The sequence below is a fragment of the Podarcis cretensis genome (assembly GCF_951804945.1).
Source record: "Podarcis cretensis genome assembly, chromosome: 17".
Taxonomy (NCBI): Eukaryota; Metazoa; Chordata; class Lepidosauria; order Squamata; family Lacertidae; genus Podarcis; species Podarcis cretensis.
In genome coordinates this window covers 586,011-612,414 of record NC_137187.1, presented here as the reverse complement: position 1 = coordinate 612,414, position 26,404 = coordinate 586,011, and the positions used below count along the sequence as shown (strand labels likewise).

The 26,404-nt window shown below is 41.1% G+C and overlaps 1 protein-coding gene across 2 annotated transcripts in view; it reads left to right on the top strand.

The window, feature by feature from the left end:
- Positions 1-26,404, top strand: part of GSK3B (glycogen synthase kinase 3 beta) — a 66,468-nt gene that overhangs the window by 12,291 nt on the left and 27,773 nt on the right. For both annotated transcript variants that reach the window (XM_079960308.1, XM_079960309.1), the window contains exons 2-7: positions 9,837-10,030; positions 14,234-14,317; positions 15,532-15,642; positions 21,109-21,239; positions 22,788-22,894; positions 25,038-25,135. In XM_079960308.1, the coding sequence (XP_079816434.1) occupies positions 9,837-10,030; positions 14,234-14,317; positions 15,532-15,642; positions 21,109-21,239; positions 22,788-22,894; positions 25,038-25,135 (725 nt within the window). The remainder of the gene's footprint in view (positions 1-9,836; positions 10,031-14,233; positions 14,318-15,531; positions 15,643-21,108; positions 21,240-22,787; positions 22,895-25,037; positions 25,136-26,404) is intronic.

Sequence of the window (26,404 nt, the reverse complement as noted above, 5' to 3'; positions counted from 1 at the left end):
CCAACCAAAAACTGTTCAAAGGTAGATCAGCAAATCTTAGCTTGAAACCACGATTTTGTCTCAGTTCAGTTAGTTCCTCCTGCTCCTGTAAAGTCATGTCCTTTCCACCAACTGATGCTGAGCTATAAGGGTCCCTAACCCAGTCAAGGCATTCAGTGGAGACTGAAGAGAAATAAAATGACAACTTCTCCTCGAGAGTTTTTAAATGTTTAACTATTATCTCACACAGTGCAGCAGTGTGAACACCTTGCCATTGCTTGGTGAGTGTGAACATTTCAAGATTGCCACTTTCCACCTGTTGATGGCAGAGTTGCACCTTTGAACGGAATCCACTTATTTTATCTGTACTTGTAAGCAGGTTTTCATTTCGGCCTTGCATTCGTGTGTTCAGTTCATTCAGATGATGAAATATATCTGCCAGGTATGCCAGCCTTGCACACCACTCATCACTTGCAAGCAGCTTTGCGTAATCTGACCTCTCATTTGTCAGAAACACTTTAAGTTCCTCCCGCAGCTCATACACACGAACCAAGACCTTGCCACGCGACAACCACCGGACCTCCGTATGAAACAGCAAGGTTTTATGCTTCGCTCCCATCTCCTCACACAAAGCTGCAAATATGCGACTTTTCACAGGTCGTGACTTTACAAAGTTTACCATGCACACAACATCATCCAACACATGAACTAGGTCTGCTGGTAAAGTCTTGGCTATGAGGGCCTCACGGTGTAAAAAACAATGCGTAACAATCACATCTGGATTTCTTTCCTTCACTCTGCTTACAAAGCCTTTGGTGTGCCCGGCCATGGCTGCAGCTCCATCGGTGCAGACACTTGTGCAGTTTCCCCACTTAAGTCCTCCTTGTTCAAGGTATTCTGATGTGACCCGAAAAATTTCTTCTCCTGTTGTTTTTTTCTGGCAATGCCTTGCAAAAAAAGAAGTTTTCTCTAATTGCATCACCATCAACAAAACGCACATTGGCCAAGAGTTGAGCATGTCCACTGATATCAGTAGACTCGTCAAGTTGCAATGCAAATTTCTCACTGATACAGATCTTTTCCAAAACCACACTTTCGATGTCTGCAGACATGTCATTAATATGTCTGGAAATTGTGTTGTCTGAGAGAGGGACTTTGGCTATTTCCTTAGCTGCTTCAGGTCCAAGCATCTCCTCTACAATGGCTTTGCAGGCGGGAAGTATTAATGTCTCTGCCACAGTGTGTGACTTTTTTGACTTGGTTATAAGTTCAGCAACTTGATAGCTAGCTTTAAGAGCTCTTTCATTTACCTTTGTGGTTTTTCTCATGAAAGTTGCCTGTTTCTCCGTGTTTTCACGCAGGCGAACAAAATAGTCCGCATTCTTGTTTTGAAGCGAAGGGTGTTTCGTTTGGAGATGGCGTTCAAGTTTGCTTGGGACCATAGCACTGTTAGCTAGCTTTTCACCACACACCATGCACAGTGGAGTTGGTTTGTTTGCATCTCCGGTGAAAGTAAATCCAAATGAAATATAGCTTTCGCTATATTGCCTTGTGCCAGAGAATTTGCTTGAGCTAACCATCTTTGCTTTCTTTTGATCCCCACTCATACTTGGGCTCTCATCTGGCTCCAAATTTTGTTCAGAGTCCAGTTCTTTCCTTTTCAAAAACTTGTCCATCACTGTCTCACTGTCACTCAGTACTTACTGCGCTTGTCTCCTCCAGATAGCCGCTGTCCGTCACACTCAGCACTCTTCTGCGCATGTCTCCATCCAGATCCATCAGTCAGGGCTCTTCTGCTCATGTTTCCTCCAAATCCAGATCCGACCGTGACCGACTGGTTCCAGATGACCTCCTCACCTCACGCTGCACCTGCGGCCTGGTCTGGATCTGGATGTGGATGCGGTCTCTCTGCAATGCCGACTCCCGCCAAGTCCTGGTCTCCATCCGTCTCCTCCTGCTCCGGTCCTCCTGGTGACTCGAGTCACGACGTCTTCTTCTCTCCGCTGCTGCGCACACTGTGCTCGGGCGGGAAGGAAGTCGGAAGATGATGTCCTACTGTGATAGGTCCAGGCTGGAGTCTGGACCAATCACAGCCCGGACATCAGAAAAGTGGAGGGTGTCCCCCTGAGGAGCGCCAATCAGCGCCCCTGCTGGCCGAGGGTGGAGTAAAAAAACCCTAGCCCCCCCCATACCCAGGACACAGTCCGGCGCCCGCCTAGTGGGTGAAAACTTGACATTTTTTAAAAAAATCTTTAGAATTTTTCAATTTTTCCCACGGCACACCCGGCAACATCTCGCGGCACACTAGTGTGCCGTGGAACAGTGGTTGAAAAACACTGGTATAATGGACTGATGTTAACCTTTATACCAAAAGTTAACTCCACATTCCACAGTCAACAGGACCTTATAGATCTGACATCATCATCATCATTATTATTAAAATTTGAATACCCTGTTTCATCTGAAGATCACAAAGTGGTTCATGACATAAAATACAAAATGAATACACAGCAAGCCTCTTCATCCATCCCTTTGTGGTATACTGGAATGCTATGCAGTAGTGCCTAGTCATAGTTTTCCACTTTTTTGAACTGGAAAACTATGATTGCCAGCTTCAAGACAAGCAAAGATCCTGCCCCCCCCCATCAAGTGGACTATAAGCAAACTGTGGTTTGAAATTTGTTTTAAGATTTGGGCTTGTTCCTCAATTGTAGCCCAAACTTAGAAACTCAAATATATATGCTAGGTGCCAAATGATTCCTTAAGCAAGGGTAACAGTTGCAAAAATGGAATGCCTAGTTGCCATTTTTGGGCAAGACAATTTCAGTATGACTTTTTGGTTTCTAAAATTCATTCTGATTGTGCAGATAAAATATAACTGATAGAATTCTCCCGATGGTGGAGATGTCAGGGGCCATCCTGGTGACCAGGCTTCTTCACTTGGTCGCAAGTGGTTGATAGCCAGATGCACACAGTGGGGGGGGGGGCAGAGTGTAGGTGGGGGCGTGGCGTGGCACGTCGCCTGCCGGGGCATGGCACCCAGTGCGTGGGGCGGGTCAGCCTCAATGGCACCCCACTGGGATCGCGCTGCCGGGGGCGGTGTGCTCCCCCTGCACTCCTATTCCTCTGCCAGTGGATGCACATCCTCCGCCTGGCGCCTGGCTAATTCCTAACACTGCTGTAGCCACATTTCCCCATAGTTAGACAAGCATAGAATTATTAATAATTAGAATATCCCTGGTTTAATCATAGTTTGCCTGAAGAGCAAAAGCCTTGTTCATCTTGTGGATTATTAAGATATGGTTGTCTCAATGAAGCCATAGTCATTTTTTGCTGTTTGCAACGGTTTACTTCACATAAAGAAGTGAGTTTTGTTTAGGGATTTTGTTCTGTATTTAGCCTGTAAAAGATGTCAGAATGTCTCATAAAGTATGATCTGAGAATAACTGATCTATATAGCTTTAAATCTGAGGAAGTGTAAAACCAACTGCCTTCACTAAAGTGGTTAATTTTGAATAGTGAAATTGCTTGAATGTGGCCTGAATGGCAGGAATAGGCTGACCCTACAATTTTAGAGTCTGCTTTTTCTCCCTTTCTGGAATTCCCATGATCCATTGAAAGGCATGTATTTAAATTTACAAAGCAAAATTTTTAAAGATTTCTTCACAGTTAAAACATAAATTGATACTGAATATTCATTCAGACCAAAGCCAATCTAGTCCATCTTTTCTCCCACAGTGGCCAGTTAGGTGCTTTTGAGAAATTCACAAACAGGATTTAATGTTAATAGCAATCCCCTACTGTTTATGTCTGGTGTCTGTTATTGAGGTTCCATTTGGGGCTATTATTGCTATCAAAAGCCATTGGTAGGCATATTCAGTAAGGAAAAGTAATTTTTGAAGTAATCTTAGGGCTAGAAACACATTCTGTTCATCATGAGCCTCTTCTTCCTTCCAACTCCAAAATGGAAATGTGGGGGAGGTTTGTTGAGCCCTGTAGTATTCTGCCTCCCAACTTTTGAAGCAAAGGAAAAGTAGTTCACTGTCAGCATATGACAATAACAACTGCAAGAAGGAAGGCATGTGGTGCTTATGCGTTGTTTTGTAAGTGTCCCAGCAACCAGCATGCACTAGACCTGGAGTCCCCACCACAATGGCAGCAGAAACTGCACTATCATAAACATCTCCCTTGGCACCAAGGCCCTCTGCTTTTCCTAATTTTAAAAAAATGTAGATGCTTAATTCTGCATGGAGCTGAGTATGTGCCCAATTAACCATGTTGGGTTAAGCACCTGCTCATATATCTCTGGCACTGAAATCAACAGGTCTTAAACATGCTTAACTTTAGCTTGATAATGTCCCAAGTCTGTAGCCAGTTCTATTAGAACTGTCTTTCTTAAATGGAATGAGAAGGCATGTGTGTAGATAATCCTAGCTACTGAAAAGTGGTTGTGTTACTAATTAGGCAGAATGCCTGTCCATATTACTGGACAGTGCTGCATAAACAGAAACCTGCATGTCCACATGCTAAGTATCTTGATAATACTTTTTTGTGAACTGAAAATAATTGCTTTGGGATCTGCCAAGAATACCTAAAAAGTCTGAAAAACCCTTGGTTGCTGATAACCTATGTACAAATACTTTTTAATATATTGCCAGGATGCTTTTTTCTGGTGTGTGTGCTGTGCAATACGTGGGAAGCCGAAGAATCTCAATGATACTGTGGAGTCAATGTGCGTGAAAGAGGAAAAACAAAATTTTGTTTTAGAGCAAGGTTAGGAAACATGATCTGGCCAGTGAGTGAGATGCTTACCTCTCCTTTCACATGCAGGCCACCTGTAAATCACTTGACATCATTGCATAATCTGTTAAAAGTTCAAAGGAGTTTTGTACAATTGTCAATCTGTTGTTTGGTGGTTATAGCAACCCCCTTTGAAGCTGTGCTTTCAGCACCAGTCATCTGTAGGCCTGGGCGAAATATCGATATATTGTCCAAAACCGGTTTGAAGTCCATTTCGTGATATCTGTATAATAATTTTTGACCTGGCAATATATCGCGAATCATGGTATGTGTCTGTGTGCCATGCAAAAAATACAGTGGGAAAAATGATGAAGCCAGCCAAAGCTTCGCTTGATTCCTGCAGCCCCTGTTAACTCTGCCGACTCAGCTCTCCCCTGCCTCATGCAGGGGGCAGTGAATCACAAGAACAAGTGCTGGCAAAAATCACAATGCAGGAGAAACCTTGAAGTCAGCCAATGCCTCTACATCCTTATTTTGGACATCATGATATGTTGGTATATCACGATGTTTAACTGATGGTATATCACAATGTTGAAAACTAGATACCGCCCAGCCGGGAGCGCACTTTCAAAGAGGGTCCCTGGAAACGCCAGTTAGCTCATCCTTGGTTACAGAGAGATGTAATGAGTCCCTAGGACACTTCCTGGAGATGGTGGTCTGATGCAGAGGAGGAATGGGGTGGTTTTGGGGGAGTCTGATCTGGCGAGAGCTCTAGTGGGTAGGGGTTTATGGTTATGGCCGCCAAGACATGGATGATGTAGGGGAAGGTCCTAGTGGCATTGGATGGGGGGAGATTTGGATCTCCAGGAGGGCTGGAATGAATTCTCTGTGGGTCTTCTGGGTGCTTCTGTACCTGCGAGAGAACTGGCTAGAGAGCCCTTCCCTTTCAGGGACAAGCCTTCCCCCTGGGAGAGGTACCGAGGTAGTTAAGCTACTTTTGGCATCTCAATCTCAAAGGACACAGTGCTGACACTGCATGTTTGGCCAACTCAGAGGAGTGCCTAGCCGGCACAGTGTGGAGTGTAGGTTGCTTGTTGAATCAGCAGCTTAGCAATGCCTGGTCATATAACTTAAAGCTCTGTTGTGTCTTATTTTGTCACCTGTAGACCTATGTTTGGGCACTGTGCTGAATTCCTGAATAAAACCTGGTTGTGGTGAAAGCTCAAGTTCTGAATTTGATGAGTGGAGCCAGGACAGGAGGCGCCTTAAAGTATCTGCAGGGGGGGGGGGGAAGAATGTTCCTAAAATGGAGCATTTTTGCCTTTGTGGAAAAAACTTCATATAGCTTCCTCTGGAAAGAAAAGAAAACCCTCATTTTTTTCTTTCTTTCCAGGGGAAGCTGTTTGCATTCAAAGCATTGGAGGAAGCACTTTGAATACAAACTGCTTTCTGTGCAGCTGATCTCAGATGATGGTTGGGATTTCAGCTGTGCAAGGTTCTTTTCAGGCTCCTACTATCAGCTGATCATTGGTGCCTGCAGAGAGTCTTTGAAGCACTGACAATCAGCTGATAGTTGAGGCTTCAAAGTTCTCTGCAAATCCCTTTTGACACAGCTGCAACTTTGCTTGCCCCAGTGGTTTTAGTAGGTGTAACTCAAAAAGTTGGAGAAATTGTACATAGTCATAAAGGTGCCTACTCTGGTAGGATTAGGAATGCTTGTTAGTGGCATGCTTTCTGTTAGAGGTTTCTCAGAAAATAGTTCAGATATTGAAATAAAACATTGAGCTTACCCCTCAGTTATGTATATTAAGTATATATGAGCATAGTAATTCAGACATTAAAAGAGTTACTAATATTTCTAATAGCATCCTACCGATAGTTCAAAAACAGAAGAATGTGGAATGCCTGGACTTGTCACTGTTGTATCACAATGTATGGGATGTAGCCATTGTGGACAAACTAACACATCAGTTACGAGTAGCTGGGAGCAAGGAAACTCAAGATTAGTTTTTTGCTATTTTCACACCACACCAAACAATAATATGCCCCTTCCTCAGTGAAAACTTGATCTGGATGTTGCATTAAGTGTCTTTTAAGAAACAGATACTCAGGACTCTTACATAATACAGTTTCTCCTTGTTTCCAGGACCAGCGGGTCTGGACGGAGCAGGGCCGGAGATGAGTGATTAGTGAATTATAAACATTTTTATTTGAATGTATGAGGAATGGATATTTTGTACCTATACTGTATGCATATTGTTGATTTTATGCTTGATTAGGTGGCAACATGTCCACCATCTTTGTCTGTTTTTTAAAATGTAGATTTATTAATAAAATTGGGAAATGACCTAGGAAATAAAGTGGAAAAGAAAATGAAATACTTCGGAGTTTGGATTGTATCTAAAAATCTGAACTTATTTCAAGATAACTATAAAAGTGTGTGGACCGAAATTAAAAAAGACTTTAAAAAATGGGAGCAAACGAATCTGTCATTTTTGGGTAGAATATCTGTAATTAAAATGAATGTTCTCCCCAAAATGATATTTTTATTTCAATCATTACCGGTAATATCCAACTCCAATTGCTTTACACAATGGAAAAAAGACATACTAAAGTTTCTATGGCAAAAGAAAAAAAAAACAAAGATTAAATATAAAATACTAACAGATGAAAAACATGAGGGGGGTTTGCTTTCCCAGATTTGAAATTACATTATGAAGCAACCTGTTTAAGATGGATGAAAGAGTGGATCAAATTGAAGGGTGTAAATATACTGGTGCTGATCTGCTCTATGGGTGGCACGTGTATAAAGGTAAAGGACCCCTGACCATTAGGTGCAGTCATGACTGACTCTGGGGTTGCGGCGCTCATCTCACTTTATTGGCAGACCGGTCATGTACAGCTTCCGGGTCATGTGGCCAGCATGACTAAGCTGCTTCTGAACCAGAGCAGCGCATTGAAACGCTGTTTACCTTCCCGCCGGAGCGGTACCTATTTATCTACTTGTACTTTGATGTGCTTTCGAACTGCTAGGTTGGCAGGAGCAGGGGCTGAGCAACGGGAGCTCACCCCGTCGCGGGGATTTGAACCGCCGACCTTCTGATCGGCAAGCCCTAGGCTCTGTGGCTTAACCCACAGCGACACCCATGCCCCTATCTCTGGTATAAGAAAACTAGGGTTCACAAGGGATTTTTAAATCATGTGTCTGTCTAAGGTCTGGATGAGGCATAAATATATTTTAGAAAGTAACACTCCTGGTTGGTGAAAGCAGTTGCAGTAAAAAGGATAAATATGGATATGATCTGGGAAATGGACAAAGACCTCCTTGAATATAAAATGGCAACATAAAACTAAGAGATAGGGAGGAGGTGTCAAAATTGGATACTTGACTGGTTTCAATACTTCCAAACAAAGCAGATTTTTAAAAAAGATGAAAATGATTTGTACAAGAAGAATCAGAATGTGAAAAAGTGATTTTAGGGTCTAACAAAAAATAATAATGTCTAAAATATATAAACTATTGCTAGAAAGGGAAACTAAAGATGAACTTATAAAGGAGGCAATAACAAAATGGGCTATTGATATTAGGCATATTATTGAAATTGCTGAGTGGGAAAAAATATGGAATTCAATAATGAACTCTGCATGATCATATAAAAGAAAATATGCCAAAAAATACAATATAGATGGTATTTGACACCAATCAAACTGACTATAGTGTATAAAAGAAGCTCAAAACTATGCTGTAAATGTCTAGAAGTAGAGGGTACATTTATTCATTTATGGTGGAAATGTAAATGAGCAAAGGAATTTTGGGAGATGGTGTACAACAAGTAAAAAAATATATATTTAAATTCACATTTCCCAAGAAACCGGAAGCACTCCTTCTAGGCATACTTGGGAATGAGTTACCAAAGAAGGCTCACAGCCTATTTCTATATGCAGCAACAGCTGTGAGGATAGTATAGGCAAGATACTGGAAACAAAGAGAGACCCCAGGGAAAGAACAATGGCTAAATAAATTAACTGAATATGCAGAGATTGCCAGTATGACATCCAAAATAAGAAATCAAGATGACAAAAAGATGATGAGTGAGTGAGAATATCTAGGGGAATGTTTACAAAAAAATGTCCTCAAATATAAATTCCAGGTAGGGGATACTTTGTGACCAACAGTAGACAATATAAAAGATACTAAAGTGTGGAAAATAAGATGAAAGAATTGATGCATATGCAGCTGAGCAAGAATTAAAAAGAACTGTCATGGAATGCTGAGTGGGAAGTCGAAAAGAACTACTGTATAAGAATGGAAAATGGTGTGATTGTAAAACTGAAAACAAAAAAAGGATGAGTTCTTTCCAGCACTGAGTTTCTGTTTGAGTGCTTCTGCAATGTTACCCTTTCAGTATTGATTTTATTATAGTATTTTTCAGTGCTCTGCATATTTAAAAGAATATGTTTCTCAAAGAAGCAACCCAGTTGAGTTCAGGTTATTTTCATAGTTGGCCAATATACTCTGTTGTAACTAACACTGAAAAACAATAAGGGAGCCCAAATCTTACTGATATTCTGCCAAATATAATGTAAGAACTTTTATCTTTTTGTGTTCTTAACCCTGCTGCTACTGATAACCTGAATGCCAAATCTTCAAAGTCTTCAGAGAGAAGAAGCTAAAAGGAGAACTGGATAGGAATGCTTTTATCTGCAGAAAAGTAGAAATGTGTTACAGTGGGGATCATGTGTCCCAGATCTCTGACTTTGCACAGCAGTGTCCTTTTTTTATCAGGATCTCACCTGAATAGCACTTTACAGGTTTTAGCCAGATACTCAAGATTTATTGCAGTAGTTTCAGTAAAGTCAGTAGATCAATATTCATTGGAACAGTATAAGCAATAATAAATATGTCAGCTTATATTTCTCCATCTTATGAAAATAGAAAACTGCAAAACTGCAAAAATAAAATATATATATTGTGGAACAAATAAGTAGTTGGAATACTCTTTTTTATAAGGAAAAAAGCTATCTCTCATAACACAGTTTTCTATATGGACTTGTGTGATATTTTCTTTTGTAATAGATTTTTCCATATTAACTGTCTCACTTTTTGTATATTCCAGGAGACAAAGATGGCAGCAAAGTGACCACAGTGGTAGCAACTCCTGGACAGGGTCCAGACAGGCCTCAAGAAGTTAGTTACACAGACACCAAAGTGATTGGAAATGGATCTTTTGGTGTTGTATATCAAGCCAAACTCTGTGATTCAGGAGAACTGGTTGCCATTAAGAAAGTTCTGCAAGACAAGAGGTTTAAGGTAAGAAGTAAGAAAAGTTAAGAACATTCATGCTACTATTTATTCTGTTCTTATGAGTCAGTCCTTGATGAATGATGTTTCCCTAGGGAGTATATTGTGAGCATTGACACTGTAGTCTTATGATTGTGTTTTTGTGCAGGATATATAGGAAGGAAGCTGGAAATTCTGCCTTTGAACTGTAATGCATTTCTTTTGACCTTGTAGTGATGTGATGGCATCTCAACAATCAGGTGGAAAGAAAACTACTTTCTTAGTCATTTCATTTTTAAAACTTCAAGTTTTTCCAATATATTAAGGTTGTACTGCTTCCTTTAGGCATGCTCACCCCTGGGTAATTGGAGATTTCCCCTGGGGCAGTCTATTTCTTGCTGGGAGGGTGTCTGGATGAACCAGCAGAATGTGATTCTATTGTGCCCAGTCTTTTTATCTGTTGCCACCAGACACTTCTCCCATCGAGAAATTGGAGATTGCTCCAGCATCTCTGATCAGCAGTGGCTAAAGGACTCAACAGCTCCCTCACTATGCCAGCCTTCAGACCAACTACCAAGTAATAATACATTGAGCCAGTGGGAGATTTACCCCTGTCACTGCTTCCCAGGGATAGATGAGAATCTGGCTTTACATAGAAGCAGCTGAGTCACTCAACTGCTTAGGAACCACACAGCTGGTGCAGTACACCTCTGCTGAGCAGATCAGCCTCCATCCAAGTCAATAACAGGGATGAACCCCATGAGGCAGAGTGAAGCAACACGGAGGCATTTAAATTTCTGGTGATACTGCTGCACAGGGAAGGGGCAAGAAAAAGATGGTGGTTTCAGTCAAAGTTCCTGACCCCTTATAGCTCACCTGGTCCTTAGAAAGGGATCGGAACCAGCTATTAACTGGCCAAAAGAGTGTGAAGGGACAAAGGGAATCTGGGCTTTAGCTTACAACTCAGTGCTTTGCCCAGGCATCCTGAGTGACAGAAGTAAGGACCTGGACAACTCATACACCTACAAACAGAAGACCAAAGTTTGGGATTCACTATGTCCTTAACCCTTCACTTATTAGAAAATAAGCTTCATTGGTGTGCGGGGTCTGGAAGAGTCTTGGTCACTGCCTGAAGTAAAGGAGGGACAAAAAGATTCAGTGGGGGGGGGGGAATCAGGCTCTGCGATGTAATATGAGCAATCAAAATTAAAATTAACTCCAAGCAAGAATAGACTGTTTTGTATTTTATTGTGGGGTGGTGTAGGGTTTTATTGTGGAGGGTTTTGAGGTCTGCCTCCTCTCCTTGCTTGACCCAACAACCTCCAAAGCAAATACCATATTTTTCGCTCTATAAGACACACTTTTCCCCTCCTAAAAAAGTAAGGGGAAATGCCTGTGCGTCTTAAGGAGCGAATGTGTGGTCCCTGGAGCCGCATTGCCCAGGGGCGAAAAGCAGATCTTGCTTTCTTTCTTTTTTTAAAGAGGGAAGGGGGTGTTGAAAGGAAGCTGCTGAGCAGCTGATCGGCAAGCGATCAGGAGGGAGATAAGGCTGCGGGTAAAGGAGGTTGCCGGGGGGGGGGGGGAGGAGGCGTAAAGACCGCAAACTTGCAAGGAGAGGAGACAGGAATACTAAAACAAGCAATGAGGAGAGAAATTAGAAGAAAAGGAGGAGCAAAAAACTGCTCCAGCTAAGGAAGAGATGCTAAAGCAAACAAGAGGGAAGGGGGTGTTGAAACGAAGCCACTGAGCAGCTGATCGGCAAGCGATCAGAAGGGAGATAAGGGATGTTAGCAATAAAGGAGGCTGCCTGGGAGCAGGGGAGGTAAAAGCTCGTGGATCCTCGGGATTTTTGCATTGGGTCACAGTGGTGCAAAAATGTGGTTACAAAGCACGGATCCAGATGGATTCTCAGGATTTTGCATTGGGTCACCCCAAATTCACCATCAGATCACATGATATGCTGTGGCTACAGCATGAACCACAAAAATCACACATCCACTGTTAACTCAGAATATTTTTTTTTCTTGTTTTCCTCCTCTAAAAACCAGGTGCATCTTATGGTCAGGTGTGTCTTATGGAGTGAAAAATACGGTAGCAGGTTCAGGAGAGATGTTTTCTTTGGAACTGCAACAGAGGAGGAAATCCCTTCTTGGTTTCTGCTCTGATCCTGTTAATTATCAGCCTTCCTTGGCTTTGAAGTTTGCGTTTAAAAAACCAATCCTGTAGGCTAGATAGAAAGATGTGTTTAATGTTACATGTAATTTGGCCCTGAGGTGGATTTGAAAATTATTTGTTGAAAGAGATCAGGGAAGTGGGATACATGGAATTATTCTCATTTTATCCTTGTACAGCCATATGAAGTAGGCTAATCTGCATGATAATGACTTGTTCAAAGCTACTGAGCTACCTTCATAGTTAAGCAGGGATTTAAACCTAGGTTCTCCTGAGGCCCAAATGAAGAGTCTAATAGCTATTTTACTATTCTGGCTCTCTAATATGGGTTCCGAAAGTTTCATCTGATGACCAGCGTACATGCAGACTCAAGTAAATGTGTTGTTGCATGGAGAACCCAGAAGACATTGAGGAACCAGCTTGCTCTAATTGGAATTGACCTAGTTGTGTCCATTTGATTGTCTACCAAACACATGTGAATATTTTTTATAAATGGAGGTAGTGTGGAATGTTCTTCTGACTGATACTTTTGCTCAGGTCCAGGTTGTTCCTGGAAGTGGGCTTTGTGAAGAGACTTCTTTTTTAACCGTCTGAAATGTTAATTAGCTATAACTAGTTTAAATGGGCTAAGAGAGAGTGATAGGTCTCTGAAATGGAAGGATGAGCTGGTGCAGAGAAACAGCCTGAAAAATAAGTAACAGGCAATCTTTTTATGTCAAGAGACACCTTTTTGCTTTTGAATTTGGAAGGAAGGATATTGCTTTGGAGCAGGAAAGAGTCCTCTAATGCTGGGCGTTAAGGCTTTAGGAATAGCTTTAACTTGCCTCTCTGCCCCCAAACTAAAGCTGGGGCCCCTAGATAGATACTCAAAGGTATCATGGTGCCCACCAAAGCCTTGTGCCCCTTCAGTTTTTAAATTTTATTTGTGTGTTTTGGTTGGGGTTGTTTGCTTGTTCCATGGATTTGGCCTGTTGTATTTTTTTCTGTGATGGTGATGGGGGTCCCTGAGTACACCAGTCTTTTCTGTAAAATTGGTGCTTCACTGTTGTGAACTTTCCTTAGATTTTCAAATGTACCCTCAGGCCCCCACAGTGGTAGAGCCCTGAACTAGAGAATGACAGAGATTGTAGACTGAGTTTTACTGTCCCAGAGTCAATGCTAGTTTCAGGTGTAGCCTTACTTCTGTAGTGAATTGAAGTGCAAAATTAGATGAATTATGCACAATGGTGTGTGACACTGTCTAAGATTCATAAGCTTTTCTGAAAAGCAAAATATAGGTTAGCCATGCTGAAATGTTCTTGAATCCTTTCCTCATGCCTTCCACATACTAACGTAGTTTGACAAATGGAGCGCAGTGGGCCCTTACTAGAAAGAATTCCTTTTTAGTAGTCACACCCCAGTTGTGGAATGCCTTCATCAGATGCCATCACTTGACACTTACTTGGGGGGTCTCTTCAGTGCCAGAGAAAGACCATTTTAGTTCCCCAGACCATTTAGTCTTCATTATTTTACTGTGTTTAAAATTCTTTGCACTAATGTAATATTCTGTTTGGTTCTGTCTCATTTTTCATGTTTATATTTTACTTCTTGAAGTTTTCGGTTTTTACAGTTAGCTGTCCAGAAAAACCTGGTTATTGGGAAGTATATAAATATTGTAAATAAACGATTGTGTTTTAATGAGAGATAATTTATAACAAAACAAATGAGTTTAAACTCTTACGTATGAAATTAATCTCCCTGCTGAAATATGAGGAGCTTCACTGGCATACTGCTGACTTGTGAAGACCCACCTCTTTAGAGAAGCATTACCCTCAATTCCTGGCTTGATCTATTTGTTGTAATTTCTGTTTTAACTGTTACTCTATTTTAATTGTCTTAAAATGTATCATTCTAAATGTTTCGATAAAATTATATTACTGTTAATAATAATATATTTTTATACTTGGCTGTATACTTGCAAACCATTTAGAAGCCATTTTGACAAGTGAGCAGTATATAAATAAATTAATGCAAATATTGTGTGCCTTTGTAATATCTGCCAAATATTATTCTCTTTTTCAGAACCGAGAGCTTCAAATCATGAGAAAGCTCGATCATTGTAACATTGTCAGATTGCGCTATTTCTTTTACTCCAGTGGAGAGAAGGTACGTTTTGAGAGGCATGCAGGAAGCAAATCATTTGGGTTTGTGAGATGGTAGCAGCTGAGTAGTGGAATCAGCAGTTGCTGGCAAACTTCAGGCAGTTGTGCACCCTCATCCTCCTCCTCATTCTTGTCACCATCCTACAAAAGTAGCCCTCAAAGTCAGAAGGTGGAGGAGTGAACCAACTGGCAAGGAGGAGTAATTTAATGAGAACTTGAGCTGGCATCTTCAGCACCCTCTTCTGGACAGGGAGACCACATTAATAGAATCTTTTATAAAGAGAGTAAGAGAAAGATACAGAGAAGCTAAATCAGATGAATAATTGGTTAGAGAGACTCTGGTCAGGAGCTGTAGCATGTGGCAGGGTGGGGCAGTAGTGCTCATCTGATCTTTGGTTGCCCACATCATTGCTGCATACTGGGACGCAGGGGGGGGGGCGGGGGGGGGAGTAAGACATGCCCAGCAAAGGCAACCCACCACTTCTGCCAGTGCTTTTGCTCCATGCCATCTTTGCCGCTGCATGTCCCCTCTCACCCTCCCAGTAGGCAACAGTGACATCGGAGGCTAGAGCACCAGTGCCCCACCCTGCCTTCTGCTACTACATGCTGATCATTTGGAACGCATATGCCTACAGAGGCAGTATTTTAACTGTACCCTGTAAAATCTCAAATGTGCAAAATATAATTGCAAATGGCACTCATTGGGAAGGCACTGTTACAACCACGTGCCTCATTTAGGACACATTTTGCAGTTTCTAAATTTATTGGTTTCTTCTTTCCAGTCTTCCCATGCCATGCTTCATGGTACCTAGTTCTCATAAACACATCGTCCAGAAAGCCTGCCCTTCAGTCTGTTACTAGTACTTGAAGATACCATGTCACCATATACTTGCGTATGTTTTAAATACAGTTCCTTTTAAAGAGATGAATACCTTTTTCAAGGGGTTGAAATATGGGTCAAAGTAATCCTACTACTTGCCTGGCCTCATTTGCACTGAAAAAATGTAATCAGCATGATATGGCATTTACAGACATGGTTGTCTTGTGCTACAAAAGTTAATGCATTTACTGGTATATAGTCTATGGATGTAAACAAGATTGTGTTAAAAAAATATATGGTTTCCCTCCTGTAAAAAGCGCCATAAAAAATACCATACTTCTGGTTTCATATAATCTTTCTTCTTTCATCCCTTTCTTTTTCCTTTTTCCCATTTCCAGAAAGATGAGGTATACCTTAATTTGGTTCTGGACTATGTTCCTGAAACAGTATACAGAGTTGCCAGGCATTATAGTCGGGCCAAGCAGACACTCCCGATGATATTTGTGAAGGTAGGTAAAATGAAACGATAACCTAGATGGTTGGTTGCTTGGTTGTTAGATCAGACATAGGGCAGCAACCAGGTTTAGATGTTTGCTGCTAATGCCCTTTGTTTCTTTCTAATGGCGGCCTCTTGCACATTGTGCAGTGTTGCTCTGGAGAGCTCCTTGGCAATGGAGACGCTTGGTTGGGGAGCCTGCTGCTACTGCAAAGGGGACGCTCAGGTGTACCATACGACTGCCCTCTTCTTGAAAGGAAGTGCAGGCTTGTCTGAGTGAGGGTTGATTTCGACACGCTCTTGTATCTACATGAGATTTCATAGCATACCTTTTTCAAGGGGTATTGCACATGGTGAGGGAAGTGTACAGATGATACGCGTATGTTTTTATTTATGCAGACGGTTGGGCTAGATGACCCTCGTGGTCCCTTCCAACTCTACAATTCTATGATTCTGTTAGGTTGCTAGGGGTTACTACCCCTGCTTTCCAGCCCATCTCCCACCTGCCAACCCCTTTACCCCTCCCTATACACCTTACCAAACTTTTATGTAGTCCCCCCCCCCCCTTGCTGCATTTTAAAATACAAACTTCTCTTTATCACAGCAACAGCTGTGGCGGCGGCAGCCATGTTGCGGAGGGAAGAGGAGACTTTATCTCCTTTGTTCCCCTTAATTTTGCAAGCAGTGGCAGCAACAAAGGGTGTTTGGGAAGGTTGGACAATTAAGCCCAACACTGATTCTTTCAAACTCCAATCCAAAAGGAGTGAGCGGTGCAGGCTGCTTTCCCTTTTCCATCTCAGTCTGCTGCAGTTGTGAAGCTGAAGGCTGGCTTAGCCAGTCTACTTCTCTGGCACGCCGATACCCTCATTGGCCTGGGCCAGGGATGTCCTGCCTCTGTCTTCCTCCTCCTCCTCTGCCTCTGAGCTGCTGTGATGGCCCAGTAGCTTTGAGAGTCTAGTTCAGGCATGTCCAAGGTCCGTTTCGGGGGCCTAATCCGTCCGGTCGGTCGGTTCAATCCGGCCCCTGTGGCAGTTTTTCCTGGGGTAAATTAATAAAAAAAGTTAACAACTTTGGTTGGCCCTTTGGTCAGCCTTCACGGCCCTTCACTTCATCAAATCTGGCCCTCTTTGAAAAAAGCTTTGACACCACTGGTCTAGTTGGTCCTCATGCTGTAGTTGCAGCATTACCCAGTGGTGGCCCCATGAACTGCAGCATGATGACATCCTTACAATTTTATTACCTATATAGTTATACAACCCATATGCCAAAATGGCTTCCATTTGCCATTTCCAATGGGTTTCCAGCTTATATAGCAAAGTGCCAAAAAACTAGAAAGGCTGATTCTTGCAATATCTTGGAAGTACTGATAAAAAAACCAAAAACGACAAGGACTATTTTAGATATTGAGCAGGAATAGCTTTGTTGATTCTCTTCTGATGAATAGCTTCTGCTTGACATGTCCTGGCATGTGTTTGGACAATAAATTAATTGAAATTAGCGTCTCCACCCCCATCGTTCTACCCGGACACTGAGGTCCAGCTCCAAGGGCCTTCTGGCGGTTCCCTCATTGCGAGAAGCCAAGTTACAGGGAACCAGGCAGAGCACCTTCTTGGTGGTGGCACCCGCCCTGTGGAACGCCCTCCCACCAGATGTCAAAGAGAACAACAACTACCAGACTTTTAGAAGACATCTGAAGGCAGCCCTGTTCAGGGAAGCTTTTAATGTTTGATGTATTAGAGTATTTTAATATTTTTTTTTGGAAGCCGCCCAAAGTGGCTGGGGAAGCCCAGCCAGATGGGTGGAGTACAAATAATAAATTATTATTATTATTATTATTATTATTATTATTATTATTAAGAAATATCTTTAGCACTTGCGTTTGTAATAGCACACCATTAGCGTTACTGTTGCCTGTAACTCTTACAATAACACTGTTCTTAGTTCAGAAGCTGGATTAATGCAACCTACTCCTCACTTGGCCTTCCTGTCTGCTATGACTGAGGCTTCATAGCCTTCACCTTTTCCCTGGGCAGTTCCTTATAAAGAGCAGATTCCAGTCCTCTGCCCCAATGACCCAGATGTAATAAAATTTCTTCAGATTTAGTAAGTAGTCTAACAGAGGTGAACAAACTGGAGAAAGACACTGCTGCCACCCCCCCTCCCCTGATCCTCAGTGTGTTTAAAGGGTGTGGATTATGTATAGATAGTAGAACAGAAAGAGCTAGATTAAAAACCAGCAAAATCCATAGATCTTTTTATTGTAACATACTCTGTTTTATTGTCCCCTTCTTATGAGCCATTCCAGTAATAAAACAAAGCTGTTATATTAGAAATGTGGTGTAATGTAATGATAATGCAGAAGGACCCACCTCTTGTTTGTTTGCATTTTTATTTTATGTTAATTTAAAAAAGGTAAAGCAAGATGATGATGATGATAAAAGATAAAAAATACATTAAAATGTCACACATTAGGAACTTCCCTGAACAGGGCTGCCTTCAGATGTCTTCTAAATGTCAGATAATGTCAGATAAGCGATTCCACATTTGAGTTCTTAAATGCTCTCAGGTAGATGCCATCTGAACTTGGTGATGTAAGAAGAGCCTGCAGGATCAGGCCAACGGCTCACCTAGTCCAGTATCCTGTTCTCATAGTGGCCAACCAGAGGCCTGTGGGAAACCCACCGGCAAGACTTCAGCACAAGATTTGACAAGACAATATGTTATGATGGTTTATACTTTGTTGGTAAGGCCTATAACAGGGATGGGGAACCCTTTTGGCTCAGCAGGCCAGATAGGTATCTCCCCTCCCCCCCGCTAACTTTGACAGATGTTTGGTACCACCCACCTGTCAGTCAGGTTGACTCGCGGGTTTGGGGGAAAGGCTCTTCTTTGCCAACATATTGCCCACAGGGAACATGCTGGCAAAGCAGTACTCAGCAGAATTGAACCCTGCCCATCACCCAGTGGCATCAGCTGTTTAACAGGTATGCATGGTTTGGAGGAAATGCTTTGGCTCATTGGCCAGGAGTACAAGAACTTGGTCCTTTGTCTCTACAATTGGCCTCAGTTCCTCAGTTTCTTCAAAAGTTCAGGTGTATGGAGTCTCCCTTTATCTTCCATTGTAAAGATAGATGCAGATAAGTCATTCAGTTTCTTTCTCAGTCTGTTTCTCCTCCTTTTGCACAACTTTATCTCTTTTCATCCTATGATCCAACCGGCTCCCTGGCCAGTCTCCTGCTACTCATGTATTTAAAGATTTTTGTCATTGTTTATTCTATTTTTAGCAACGTACTGCTCAGTCTTATTTTATTTATGTATCCTTTGTTGTCTGCTTAAATTTCTTTTGCTAAAAGAGGAAGTTTCCATTTCTGGAGTTAAACGTGACTGTGTTTGATTTTCTTGGCAGTTGTCCACTTACATACATGTTGAATTTGTTTGTACTGTGGTCACTTTTCCCAGCCGGTTCAAAAGCACAGCTTGCACTAACTTCTGTGTGTCTGCGTGCCACTTAAAATTAAATTCAGGGCTGACTTCCCTCTGGTTGGTTCCATGACCAGCTAATCTATGGCACAGTTTTTAAGGATATTTAGACATTTTACCTCTTCGTCATGCCTGGAATTATTCTCTGTGTGAGAATAATTGAAGCCACCCATTAGTAGGTGAAATTTAAATTCAAATATCAGGATTTAAATAGAATATAAATATAATATAAATACAAATAAAAGATAAATTTAAATATCAGGATGGAATGGTTCCTTAGAGTTCAGAAGTTGCAATTATGGATTTGAGAAAAACTTAAACAAGCTTATTGTATATCTACCTCTTTCATTTCTCTCTTATATTTTAATGGTAGTAGATCTTGCACCCCTGTTTCACATTTAGGACAGATAAAATAAAAATCAGATAATTAGTTAGGAATTTGAAAAGGGGATGGATTTAGATCATGTTAGGTCCCTGGTTTAGTCACTAGTCTGCTTCCCATTTGCTGACTGCAAAAACAGAGTATGCAACTCTCCTTGGAGATCTTTGGATTCTCTCGGTGTGGCTTGAGCCAAACGGCTTTTCTTCCCTGGTTTCCACAGGTAACAAACAACTAATACAGTGGTGCCCCACAAGACGAATGCCTCGCAAGACGGAAAACTCGCTAGACGAAAGAGTTTTCCGTTTTGGAGGTGCTTCGCAAAACGAATTTCCTATGGGCTTGCTTCGCAAGACGAAAATGTCTTGCGAGTTCCTGCGGTTTCCCCCCTTCCCCCCCTTTTCTATGCCGCTAAGCCGATAAGCCGCTAAAAGCTGCTAAAAGCCGCTAAACCGCTAATAGCGCTAATCCGCTAAGCCGTCAGTGGGCTTGCTTCACAAGACGAGAAAACCGCTAGATGAAGAGAATCGCGAAACGGATTAATTTCGTCTTGCGAGGCACCACTGTAAGTCTAATTGGTAAGAAATATTGTCCCATAGCTCTGGAAGAGAGAGAGTGAAAGACCCCTCCTTTTAATGAGGCAGGGTATTTATAGGGACTCCAATAAGTTTTTTTTAATGTATTTTGACCCAGTTCTCAGATGACCATCCCCACAGTAGAACTCCATAAAAGAGCTGAGCTCTGTAACTTAATTGTGTGAGAGAGCTCACCCTTCGTAATGCCTCTCTCACTTGTATTCACTTTCTGGACATCATAGAGTCTATATGTGGTCCAAGAAATACTGTATAGGTATTTAATACTCTTTACCTGTTCTGGAGTTTGACCATCCAATAACTGACACTTTTGTGTAGACTTCTTTTCAGAGACTAAGATGGAGCAGTCTTTTATCAACAATGACATTACTCAGTTTCAGTCATAGCTTGTCTCTGGGGGAGCAGATCAAACGCTGCCATAGAATCTGAAATATACCGTAACTTGTTCATAATAGATACTAAGCTAATTGTTCTATAATTGTCCCCATTGTCAGCTGGGCCTTTCTTAAAAAATATTTTTGTATTTCCTGTTCCCTTTGATTTTCATTCTTTTTTCTTGCATGTAAATATTTTCTCAGCTTTCCACAGTACTTGTTTCCATAAAATTTAAAATAGTATTCAGCTTTTCTCTATTTTTATAAATGAGGAGGAAGTGTTAAACCTCTTTGGATTTGATGCAGAGTAGTGTTAATTAGTTTAATTGATAAAATAACTGATGAACTAGAATTTGCTATTGTCTAATCTTTCCAATAATTTTATACTTCTATTCCTTATTCTGCTACTGTTTTGATTTCTATTATAAGCTGCTTTGAATTCTGAAGTGGAAGACAAGTGTGAAAGAAAAAAATAAAACACAGAATACATTTATTATGAAAAAAAGGACAGTGTTTGGACATTACATCAAAGTGTTCATTTCAACCATATTTTTAGTTGTCAAGCATTATAGAAAAGTTAGTACGTTAAACCTCCTGCCATGTTTTAGTATGGGAGATAATATTTATTTTAAAATCTCTTATTTATATTCCAGTTATACATGTATCAACTATTCCGAAGTTTAGCCTATATCCATTCCTTTGGAATATGCCATCGGGATATAAAACCACAAAATCTTTTGCTGGACCCCGACACAGCTGTCCTAAAACTTTGTGATTTTGGAAGGTAAGTGTCTCTGGCAAAAATTAGTCCAGTTGAACATAGTGGAGGGACAGTGGTGTTTATCCTGAGCTCCATTTCAGTAGTTGTGGTTATTCTGGCTTGCATGACAAGGCCACTGCCATTTATAACAGTATTACACTTAATTTTGGAAATGAGCAAAGTGTGTGTGATTGCCTCTGCGTTGAATTTTCCATGGCTGGGTCATGTCGGATAGGTATGTATATTGAAGTTTATGGTGAAGCAACAGCTAGGCCATTTTGTACCACACATTAAGTTTCGTCGCAATAAATACATTAGTCTTGTGGCAAATATGGCCAAAGAAAATCTGTATGAAAGTAAATATTTTAAAGACAGGCAAACTACACAGCGGCATTATTGTTACAGCATAGAAGTGAAGGGATGCAGGGCCAATATCTGCTTTGCTCAGATGCCAGTCGTCTCTCTCCAGCGGCTGTCGCTTGGCAGCAGCCATTCATCAGGCTGCAGGAGAGGATGGAAGAGCAGTTCTGCAGGGCTGGGAGTGCAACATTTGACTACCCCTCCTCTTGACCCCAGCAGGTCATTAGATGGACTTTAGTGCCTAATGGAGTAGTTGAAATTTGTAAGACTTGACAGCATAAGGACATTTCTAATCCAATGCAGGACAATAGAAGAATTAAAGTGTCTGGGGAATTCATTATTTTATTTTATTTTATTTGAACAATTTCTATACCACTTAACTGCAATAGTCTCTAAACATTTTAAGGGTTTTTTTAATTAATACAAAAACCTTGAACCTGGCCTGGTAATGTACGGGCAGCCAGTACATTTGAGCGCTGCAGACATTTGAGCGCTCCAGACTTTTGAGCGCTGCAGTTATGCTCTGGCGATGGTCTGTCCCCATCAGTAGCCTAGCTGTGATGTGTCTTGTGGGCATGGGAACTACCAACCCAGAGTGTCTCTTTGTTTCCAAGGTTTAAGCTCAGTTTATTGGCCCTCATCCAGTCCAGCAGTGCACCCAGAGAATGGCCCAGATCATGCAAAACCCCTTGTGACTCAGGTGTTATGGCGAAGTAGAGCAGTGATGACACTTTGCCCCCAGTTCCTAAGGACTTCAGCCATAGACCTTATATAGCTTTAAACAGAATTGGGGACAAGATTGTACCTTGTGGTACATTGTATTGCAAAGACCAGGAAGCTAAAACACAGTTAATGTGTTTCATGATGTCTTAACTCCCTCTGTCTGTTGAATGTGATAGCAGTGGTATCCTTTTCTGAATTAGATTCATAATGAGACAGAATATTTTGATAACACAGCTGTCATGCTGTTGTTAAAGATGTTGGGCCTTTTCTGTAGTTCGGATCTGTGGTTCTGTTGCCCCTGATCCTAAACATCTGTGCCTTCTCCCAGACTTTGGGAAGGTGAAAAGGTATTATGCAACAAGAGGTCTACGTAGTGAAGAGCTGCAAATGAAGGTTCATCTTAAAGCAAAATAACATTTGTATGTTTAATTGCACTGCATGTTTTTGTTTTAAAAAATAACGTCTTCCTTTTTCTTTCCTCATGTCTAGTGCAAAGCAGCTTGTTCGTGGAGAGCCTAATGTCTCTTATATCTGCTCTCGGTACTATAGGGCACCAGAGTTGATCTTTGGAGCTACAGATTATACCTCCAGTATAGGTATGTCTGTATTTATTTTTAAAATATTTGTTTTATGTGATCAGAATGGTAGACTACACAGTTGCAACTATCCTGAAATACAACAACAACCAAACCGCTTAAAATCTTCCTGTTGAGGAGCTATTATGGAACACTGCACTTCCATCCCCCCCAAAGCTATAGTTCACATGCATAGCCATTATTTGCAATGAATTGTAGGTGACCCATGCTGTTCCATTATAAAACCAACCTGAAAATCAAGATAAAAGATTCTCATCTGCTATATTTTCAGCATCCTGTTAAATGGTGCTGAGGCAAATTCTAGTATTCAGGACCTTCCACCTCTATTTCTGTGTGACATCGTGGCATTTTCTGATCCTTTTTTTTTGCCATATCAACAATGCCACCTTTGTTTATTTCTGCAGGATGCAAGCTATGCTTTGTAGTGAGATATAAAAGGCATAAAGGTTACCCAAAGTCTGTTGCAGGGAAGTTTATAGCATCAGACCCTGGACTGGCATAGAGATTATTGGATTGATTAATTGCATATTTTACAAATCCTGCCAGTCCTCCAGTGAGCTGAGGGCAATGTGCGTGGCCTTTCTCACTCAGTTCTTATCCTTGCAACAACACTGTTAGGTAATTAGACTGAGAAATAGCGATGCTGGTCCATACTTATCCAGTGACCTTCATGGATGCTTGAGGATTTGAATCTGGGTCTCTCAGTATAAATCCAGTTTGCTACCATGTTGCATTTAAAATGAGACATTTCTACCACAGCTCTAGAACAAGCAGAAATATAAGAAGCGGAATGTCAGCCATGATCCACCCATTATTTATTACATAAGTGAAATCTTCAGTTTTCTAGCTGATACGGTCAGCTTATGTGGTCACCTGAAAATGCATAGTTCCAGTTAATGAGTCCATTGCCTTACCATTGCTGTTTCCTGAATCATTTTCAGCATGCCATATCAAGCATTCCCTGAACCCTTTCCAGAATAGCAGGATAATTCTTCTAATGCATACTGCTAACTGAGGCTGATGGGAGTTGTAGTCCAAAACCTCTGGAAGGCACCAGATTGGGGATGGCTTTTCTAACCTATACCTGGGACTGAAGCAGAGTGCTCTACATGCGATCTTGTCAGTATTGGTAGAGCAGCACTGTCCTTTCTAAAATATTGGAAAATAGGCTTCTTTTCTTGAAGCCTAAAAAGTGACTTTGGCTTTCTTTGCCACAATACCGTATTGTAGACAATAGTGTGCAGTTGTCTTCTTTGAGCTGTGCTGCTTTGTCCTTCCTTGTAAACTAGGAGCCAGAATGCACAGTTCCTTCCTCCTCTTTTGAGATTTAAATTTTACATTGTATATATAAACATTTTATTTATTTATTTATTTATTTATTTATTTATTTATTTTACATTTATATTCCACTTTTCCTCCAAGGAGCTCAAAGTGACATACATAGTTCTCCTCCCTGATTTTATTCTCACAAAAACCCTGTGAGGTAGGTTAGGCTGAGAGTGTGTACCTGTCCCAAGGTAACCCAGTGAGCTTCCTGATGGTGTGGGCATTTGAACTGTGGTTTTCCAGATCCTAGTCCAACACTCTAACCAATAACGGCTCTGTGATATTGAGTAATATTTTGTTACTAATAACACATTTTTAAAAGAACCACACATGTTGAAGTTACCAGGGAAGAGCACTGGGATGTTGTTAGAGAGGAAGGTGGTGAGCCAAGGCATCAAGGTCTGAAATGAGAGTGAGTGGGAATGCGAGCGGCAGGCCTAGAGATGCAAATGGAAATATCTATGGAATAGAATGAATTTGATATTAGAGGAGGGGTTTGTGGAAACTGGCAAAATCTGAAAAGAACACCGGCACCGTCTTACTGAGTTACTTTTGTATATAATTTTGCTTTGCAAGTTTTGACCTGGTACAGATTCATATAAGGTACCATTTGTATGAACGTTGTCGGTGCTTCTCTGCAGCTGCCTAAATGCTTACCTGGTAAAGTAAGCCTTACTGTTCTGTTTCTATTTCTATTTATACTGTGCGTGTATATATATATGTGTGTGCACGTGCATATATATATATATAGAGAGAGAGAGAAAATGGATATATGTAACCCACAATATCTTCCTGTGTTTCTTCCCCCCTCCCCCAGATGTTTGGTCTGCAGGCTGTGTATTGGCAGAGCTGTTGCTAGGACAACCAATTTTTCCAGGCGACAGTGGTGTAGATCAGTTGGTGGAAATAATCAAGGTATGAGGGGTTTTTATTATTATTTGGGCATCATTTTAAATTGGAAATGAAATAATAGTAATTTTAATGTAACTTTGGTTTATATAAAACCCTCCTTATATTTAAAAGTAAATGTGATACTGGCTTTTATTTTCCAGGTAAGTAAATAAGTCATTTTTACCCCTTCTGCACATAGGACACTCAGAGTCGCTTCACTACATTAGAAATGCAAGAAACCCATTTTGTGAATCTTTCTACCATGAAAAGCAGGATATGAATAACCTAAATAAGTAATAAATATAAAACAGAAAACATATCTAAAAGTGCAAAAATACATGTTGGAATCACTACCAAATTGCCAGACATAATGATTCCTGCTCCCCACACCCCTCACAATGTTCATTGCTCCTTAATTGTGACATGATCCAGTAGCAAGTAGTCTTCCCTAGCTATGGAAAGGAGTGAAATCTTCTGCTTATTTGTGAAGCAGGTGTATTTGCTGCGACTCAGAAGTTTCCTTCAATGTATTTTGCCCCAATTCTAAGTTGGTTGTGTATCCCCACAGTCCAACTTCAAAAAACAAAAAACAGAGCCCTGTAACTTACATGTGATAGATATCAGGGCCAGAGAAGTTGTCAAAAGGAATTGCATGCCTGGAATTGAGGAACGTAGAGGATAAGTTGTGAAACTAGGTCGGCTTATATCAGCGTCAAGAGGTGGTTTTCAATCTGTAATTGGCAGAACAAAATCATTCTCCACAAAATTCAGTGGTCAAACTTATATAAATGCACACAGATATATCGTTCTCATGCAGACAAAAATAATAGATTTTGTTCAGTTCATCGTATTCAGTTTAGTTCTTCATTTAGATCTCTTGGTGTATAGCCAATGAAATTCATTCTGTAGGAGTTTCTGCTACAGCTGTTGTCCTTCAGTGTTCATCTTCCCTTGACAGCAAAATTTTAAGTCTTAACATGTCCACATTGTAGAACATGCTGTGTGCTTTGGCTCCTTATACAACTTTAGTGCTTGCAAATGCAGGTCTGAATAGGTCTCGTAGAATATACATTCTGCGATTGAGTTGCTGTGATCAGATGCTGCAGATAGGGCTGCATCCCCTCAAAGGCAATGTTTTTTAACGGAGCTGGACACAAATCATCCGTCACTCACACACCATGAGGAGAAAAAAAGGGCATTTCTTATATAGAACGTACTTATATGAAGGTTCTTGTTTTTGTTGGTAGTAAAATAAAGTATGTTTAAGGTAGCACTTGGCTTATCTAAAGTGCA